General features: G+C 39.6%; 1 protein-coding gene across 2 annotated transcripts in view; it reads right to left on the bottom strand.

The window, feature by feature from the left end:
* Window positions 1–8,209, bottom strand: part of LOC144014045 (ERC protein 2-like) — a 168,839-nt gene that overhangs the window by 98,682 nt on the left and 61,948 nt on the right. For both annotated transcript variants that reach the window (XM_077513538.1, XM_077513539.1), the window contains exons 10-11: window positions 3,653–3,694; window positions 2,297–2,490 (exon numbers count right to left, since the gene is read on the bottom strand). In XM_077513538.1, coding sequence (XP_077369664.1) covers window positions 2,297–2,490; window positions 3,653–3,694 — 236 coding nt within the window. The remainder of the gene's footprint in view (window positions 1–2,296; window positions 2,491–3,652; window positions 3,695–8,209) is intronic.

Raw genomic sequence — 8,209 nt, 5'->3', positions numbered from 1 at the left:
TGTTCCCATTTGGCATCTAGCCCACTAACTTCAAATGAGCTATATTTGTGAGGACTAAACTGTTCCAATGAAATAAGAAATTAGCATTGACATAAATATAAACTTACCAGTGCTAAGATGATGTCATAGTCGACAACATGATGTGAAGTTGGCAACTATCCGTTGTCAACTTTTTTGTCAGTTAGTTGTGAAAGTGTCATATCATCTGGTTCTCTTTAGCTCTCCAGAACAGTGAAAACAAGTTTTGTCTTTTTTTTCTTTCTTTTTTTGTGCACAGACGCATACTGTAGCACACTGCAAGATGTGAGAAATCATCTGAAGTGTTGTGGGAATTTATCCCATTTCACTTAATTTATCAAAAAAGTTGTGATGTATTCATTGCAAGTACGTATATCTTTGTTCACCCATCTATGACATATAGAAGACGTATTGTGGCAGGCACAGCAATTAAATGCTCTTCCATTATGATGGCCAAAGGTAGTTATTACAGAATATCCCTTTCCAAAACAACGTTAACAAAACCATTTTAAACACTCAATTAAAGCAAATATATCCATCCATGATCTGAACCGCTTATCCTCACGAGGGTCGAAATGTTACACTATACTTTGACATCATGTAAAGAAGATCTTGAAAACAACAAATATCCATCCATCCATTTTCTTGACCGCTTATTCCCCACAAGGATCACAGGGGGTGCTGGCGCCTATCTCAGCTGGCTCTGGGCAGTAGGCGGGGGACACCCTCGACTGGTCGCCAGCCAATCGCAGGGCAGCCATGCAGAACCATAAGGGGATATTATTTTTTCGATTCTTTATTTTACTCTCTTCCAAGTGTAAATATTACTCCAAAACTGAGTCTATTTCTTCCCACTCTAAATAGACTCAAGTTTACGCTACGGGATTTACTGTGTAGGAGCTACTATATCTTTTTTGACAGTTGATGCTCCTAAGGTTCCCACAGAGTGTGATTGAGCACACCGTTTCCACACCAAAATGGAGAGTCTTTAAAAGAGCTAATGAACAAAACAGGAACAAGTGTCAAATCCAGTGTATGCACAACGTCCAGATTCCGACAGCCACCGAGAGTGTGATTACCAAGTTTCCCACAGTTACCATTAAAAAGCACCTTAGTTACTTTACTGATTACCTGACTTTAACTCTTTGACCGCCAAAAACATTTAATAACGATAAGTAAAATCACAACGTATGCCGCCATAAACGTGAAATGACGTCAACTAAGTTTTTTAGTTTATTTTCTTTCTCAGTGCAACGTCTAAGTGCAGTGCTGCCTGGTCAATGGATTGTGGAATCAAAAACACCCACTAACTATAGCCAGCAGATGGAAGCATTGTATCTTTTTTCATGAATGATCAAAGCCTTTGTCATATCAAAGTTTTTTGATAACGTGTGGCAGTAAAAGAGTTAAAAGTAACTTAGTTACATTACTGATTACTTGATTTTAAAAGCTGCACTTGGCTGGCAATCAGTTCAGGGTGTACCTCGCCTACTGCCCAAAGCCGGCTGGGATAGGCTCCAGCACCCCCGCGACCCTTGTGAGGAGTAAGTGGATTACTGATTAATTGATTTTAAACAACTAGATTAGACAATTAGATTAGATTAGAATTTACTTTATTAGCTACATTTAACAGATGCATACCATTAACAGGTTTTGATAATACTTGAAGAAGTCGTACCGAACTTGTGAAAGCAAATTAAATGGAAAAAGAAATCACACATGACAGGACTGATGATAGCAATGAATCTGGAAACTGCGCTTTTTTTTGTACAGGAATGAGAAATGTGATTGCTTGCAGACAAAATGTACGGTACATTTACTGGGAAACTGAGCTTGCTGAGGATCAGATTGAAGCCAATATGGCAGTTTTCAACATTACACTTGGGAAAATTTGAAACTGACTAAACAGTCAGAGTCAGGTGTGCGTTGGCAACGCTGATGGAATGAGTCTCAAGTCTGCTCACCCAGAGATGCAAACATTTAACATACAAAAACCATTGATAAGACTTGTAGTGATTAAAAGCGAAGTATGTACACAATTTATTGTACGCACTTGCGGAATTGCATCAAGAAACACATGAGAAAGGAAGCATATTTTTTTTCCAGAGGTGGGGGGAAGAAATGGAGAGTTTACATCTTGTGGATTGCTCCTTTATAAATAGAGCACTTAGGAAGGAATCAAGGACTTCAAATGATCCTGTAACTCAGGAGGATGCTTCCTTCAGGACACCCAGAAGGGCCCATCGATGTCGCCTGTCTCTTTTTTTAAAACACTCACCTCTCAAGATCGTTTATTCTCTTCTCTCTGCCAGATCTGTCCACCTCAGCGTCTTTCAGCGCCGCCATCAACCTCGTGACCTCCGCTTGTGACTTTCCAGATTCCTCCCTGTAGCGAGCCACTTCTTGCTCCAGAAGCCTCAGGCGATCTGTGATGTCTGGACACTTACGCAATGTGTCCTCTGGGTTTTGGGCCTTGGGGGAAGCAAGTTCATGCATCAGGTGCACAAGACAACTTCGGACATTCTAGATATAGCATTTGGAATGTAAAGGGACAGCTAGTAATCCGTAGCGCCATCTAGTGGTGAACTAATAACTCGTTCATTTTAAAAAATGCAAAAAATGTATCACATAATGTATTTTTTTTTAATATACAGGTAATCGTCGGTCTAGTAATCACTAATTATATTACATGGCTGTAGCCGCACCTTACTAGAATTGCCATTTTTCGCCGCCATCTTTTTGCTACGGATGCCCAAAGGACAACTTAGCGGATTTAGTTATTCCATCAAGTGTCAGACCCAATAGATCGACCGCAGCTTACCTTCCACAGGTTTGGCCTGCAGGTGGTCATCACTAACTCCCGTGATTAGGGCCCGTCGTTTTCACTTTCTGCTTTTACTAGCTTTTTTTTTATTTATTTTTTACTAGCTCCTCCCACTAGCCGCTATTGTTAGCCACTCCAGCCTATGGCTCCGACTAACACCCACTAGCCGCACTTATTAGCTGCTCCGGCTAATTCCGGCTCACTCGGTCTTTCGGCGTCACTCTCCGTGCTTCACAATGGCTGCCATGTCGCCATTGCTCGCCGAGATGCTCATTTGCTCACACAAAATAAGAATTGTTGGTAGGCTTGCAAAATGTGGTCTCTCTCTGAGCTACCGTCGTGTGCGTGCTCCTGCGTGTTTCTAATGCTATTCTTTGACCACTAGATGGTGTTAAGGACTACACACTGGGTCTTTAAAAAAAAAAAAAAATGAATTGATGACCAGATGGGTATGGCTATTAAAAAATAAGGCTCTTTTTATGTCATAGACAAAATATTTGTCCTATTATGATAGAAGATTGAAAATTGTTGACTTGGCCGTCATTGTGAAAGGGTTAATTATAACATTTAATATTCAATATTACATTTAGCTAAATCAAACAAACAAACAAACAAACAAACAAACAAACAAACAAACAAACAAACAAACAAAAGCTCTGTCCATTTAAGCCAAAGCAGAGCCACACATTCAGTAGCTTGAGTCAAACTCACCTTCTCATTCAATATCATGAGAACGTTTGTCCAAACTTTGACTGCTCTTTTTGAAATAAGGAAACAAACACAAGAGGGACATAATAACATGGAACCTACCGTGGAGCTCACAGCTGGTCGTGCTTCTATTTGGCCTGGCATCTAGAGGGTGAGTGGGTAGAAGATGATTAGTGTGTTAAACAGGGGAAGGAAAAAGTCTCAATCGCTTGCTCCTGCGTGTTTTAGCTGTTTCCCTCCTCCAACACGCCTGTTTCAAATGATCAGCTCAACTGCAAGCACTGCACAAGCCTGATAACACTCCTGATCATTTGAATCAGGAGTGTAGGAAGTGGAAAAATCTAAAACATGCAGGATAGGGACCCTTGAGGGCCGGAGTAAGTGACCCCTTGTCTACAGAATTCAGCATTGCTATGACTGTTTTACCTTCAATATAGCTTGATGTACTGATTACAAAATTACATAAGTCCATCTCATATTAATGAATTACATCCATTTAAATAAAACTAACTAAAAGATGACTTGACTTGACTTGACTAAAGAAGAAACCAACCTAGCAAAATGATCTTTTCAGTTTCGTCTTCAACCACATGCAGCCCAATTAGGGAAAACCACTTCCTTCCGAGAGCTTCTTTCAATATTTGTCTCTTTGAAAATAGCGTTTACTTTCCGAAGTCCTTTACTTTGCCTGGGATGAGCAAATACAACATCCTGGGAAGCGGATGTGGTGCTTTAAACAACCCTGAGATGAAAAAAGCTCTGCTAACAGCTCGACTGAGTCACATACCAAACAACTGCAGAGAGTGTCTCTATACCATTTGACTGTGGCCTTAAGAGATTTGCTTCACGTCGTACAACTGAAGTATTTAGTTAATTATTTTTTCTTAAACACAACAGAAATATAGTTTTGTTTTGTTTTCCCAAACTACAAGGAACTCGGTTTAATTAATCATACAAATAATTACTGGAATGCGAGGCACAATCGTCAATGAGCTTTGACATCATCTAACGCAGCTTTTTACCAGCAAGAAAGTTGTTGCAATATTCAAGTCTTTTATGGATGAGGCAGAGCAGGACCAAAATTTATTTGGTTGCCTTTTGCGTTTCTGAGCTACCACAGCAAAATAGGTGGCATTTTCACATTATGGGAACTTGTCAAGGGCATTTTATTTAGACAAATACTGATTTCTAATGTATTTGAGTATTTATACTCAACAAAAATATAAACACTTTTGCTCCTGTTTTTATGAGATGAATTCTAAGATCTGAAACTTCTTCCAGATACACAATATCACCATTTCTGTCAAATATTGTTCACAAACCAGTCTAAATCTGTGATAGTGAGCACTTCTCCTTTGCCAAGATAATCCATCACACCTCACAGGCATGCCATATCAAGATGCTGATTACACACCATGACTAGTCAGACTTAGACTGCCCACAATAAAAGGAAGGGTGCAGTTTTGTTTTAATGAGGGGGTTCTCAGACTTGAGACTCAGAAAACCAGTCAGTACTTGATATGGCACACCTGTGAGGTGGGATGGATAATCTCGGCAAAGGAGAAGTCTTCACTATCATAGATATAGATTGGTTTGTGAATAATATTGGAGAGAAATTGTGATATTATGTATGTGGAAGAAGTTTTAGATCATTGAGTTCATCTAAAAAAAATGGGAGCAAAAAAAAAAAAAAAGTGTTGCATTTATATTTTTGCTAAGTATAGTTTGACAACATGCCAAAAATAAAAATGGAATCCAGTCTCTAAATTACATGGTGATCCCTTTTCACTATACAGGACATTTGCTTTTTTCATTGAAATAGTAAATGTGTGGATACAAAACTTCTTTTTCACAACTAATGTGCCAACTACCTTGTTACCTACAAGGTGGAGCTGTCAATCAGAAGTTCACCCATTTTGTCCACAGAGAAATAACATGTCCAAGTGACAGCTTATAGGGAATGAGGAAAAACATGTGTAGAATAACAGAATAGAAGAAAATGTTGGATTGCAGAACCCGCAGAGTGGCCACATCAGATAGTAACAAAAGATATTATACTGTATACTTAGCAATAACCTAGCTTCGCCCAGGAAGAGTGAAGTATTGCCACATGTACACTTTTTACACAACGACATAGCATTCTGCTAAAGACAAGTGTTGACATTAGCACCGGCATCATTAGCACCGGCATCATTAGCACCGGCATCATTAGCACCGGCATCATTAGCACCGGCATCATTAGCACCGGCATCTGGTGTCATCCCGCCTCTGGAACGGCTATAAGACTAATGGCACAGGCAAACTAATGCCAGGATGACTTCAGGGGTTTACATCATGTTTCTCCTCTTTGTTGACGTCAGTGGCATATTACACTGTAATGTTGTGTTGGTCTGATCTCATACTATTTACATACAGTTGTGATCAAACGTTGACAGACACTTGTAAAGAACATATTGTCATACCCTCTTGAGTTTCCAGTTATTTCGATAACGCTGATTTTTCTCCGATAGAGTAATTCAAACAGATACTTTGTCACAAAATACATTCATGGAATTTTGTTGTCGTATCCACAAGCTTCTGGTCGAATCTTTGCCCACATCTCTTGACAGAATTGGTGCAGTTCAGTTAAATTTGTTGAACTTAAATCTAAATTTGTTATCTTAGCATTGTCTGCATGTTCTCAATGGGGTTTAAGTCAAGACTTTGGGAAGGCCATTCTAAAACCTTAATCCTAGCCTGATTTAGCTTTCCAATTACCACATTTGATGTGTGGTTGGGTCACTGTGCTGTTGAACACCCAACTGTGCCTAAGACCCAACCTTTGAGCTGATGATTTTAGTAGAAAAAAGGAAGTTAATCCTCCTTCTTCATTATCTCATTTACTGTGTGGAAAGCACCAGTTCTATTGGCACCAAAACAGCCCCACGGCACAATACGACCACCACCGTGCTTGACGGTAGGCATGGCGTTCGACCTCAACTTTCCTCCTCCAAAAATATTGCTGGGCATTGTACTCAAACATCTCAATTTTTGTATTACATGACCACAGAACTTTCCTCCAGGAGGTCTTATCACTGTCCATATGATCAGCAGCAATCTTCAGTCGAGCCTTCGGGTGCCACTTTCGGAGCAAGAGCTTCAGCATCTTACTCCATGGTGATGCAAAAACACGCTTGACTGTGGACACTGACAGCTGTATTCCAGCAGCTTCTAATTCTTGGCAGATCTGCTTTTTGGTGGTTCTCGGTTGATTCTTCACCAGCTTGACCAATTTTCTCTCAGCAGCTGGTGATGGCTTGCATTTTCTTCCTGATCATGGCAGTAATAAACAGTACCATGCACTTTATACTTGCAAACAATTGCTTGCACTTTTGGTCTTGTGACCTGCGGCTGCTTTGAAATGGCTCCAAGCAACTTTCCTGACTTGTTCCCAGTCAATCATTTGCGTTTTCAGATCGGTTTTGAGACTGCTGAGATTCTTTGACTGTCCATTGTTGCATTTGTGGGCATTGGTATGAAGCTCATTTCATTGACAAACTTTCTAAGTCACCAAAATTGCTAATTCAAGCTGCTGTATGTATATTTTTGACCTTCCAGATTCGGTCACGTTTTCTGTTAAACAAAAACAAAGTCATAAAAGAAATAAATTTTATGGATGTTTTTTTTTTGTGACAAAGAAGTATCTGTTCCAAACACTAACAGAGAAAAACCAGAGTTGTCGAAATAACTGGAAACACAGGAGAGTCATGACATAATCTTCTTTGCAAGTGTATGTAAACTTTTGCTCACAATTGTATGTATAAAACATGTGAATCTTTAAGTGCACTAATGTATAAAAGCATGTTTTTCACCTTTGTCTTAAGTTGTATGCCATTCTAAAACACGTGTACTGTAGGTATGTACATGTGTGAAAATATGTTGAGCTCACCACCCAAGCTCACACACACATTGCCATAAAGAGCAACATTGGTAAATCCTTTTGAAGAATTTGCAAGTTTACATAACAGCTGCTGACAACACTAAATAATCCAATTATGGCAACACTTCTGTCAGAGTGTAAATCTGCGAGCTGCAAAGAGTTATCGAGCTGCCGTCCTTTTTTTGTGGCCCAACACTCACCAAGATATCATTTAACAGGAATGAGATGTGTGTGTATGCTTTTTTTATGACTATAAAATAAAAGTCACTCATAAATTCTGGCCGGATAACAGTATATGTGCTGGTGTGTGCAAGGGAAATGGGAGGAAGAAATACTCTTACTTGGCACCCAATAAGGGATGGAGAGATTTTTATTTTTCCATAAATCATATCCTTTTAATATCACTAGCCTAATCCTCTCTTTAGATATATCGAGCGCAGGGCGGCCTATCAATGGTGAGATGCTAAGATTACTATCAGGGAGGAACCCGAGAGGAATTATAGATGCATTTTGGATGCTGGCGGAAATATGGAATATATGGATTTACCGGTTCCTGTAGAGCTGGAAAGTGTGTGCGCTTCCAAGCCACTGTGGTGATTAAACATCAAACACATATTTGGTGACAAGCTGACTTAAGTTACGTTCAGATAGTTGGCAGACTTTTAACACAAAGAAGCTCCATGTAAAACTGCACATCCAAGAATGGTTAGAAGTTAAAGAAGCCAAGCCGATGAGTGCAG

This window comes from Festucalex cinctus, chromosome 2 (assembly GCF_051991245.1).
Source record: "Festucalex cinctus isolate MCC-2025b chromosome 2, RoL_Fcin_1.0, whole genome shotgun sequence".
Lineage (NCBI taxonomy): Eukaryota > Metazoa > Chordata > Actinopteri > Syngnathiformes > Syngnathidae > Festucalex > Festucalex cinctus.
This window is presented reverse-complemented; position numbering and strand designations above follow the sequence as displayed.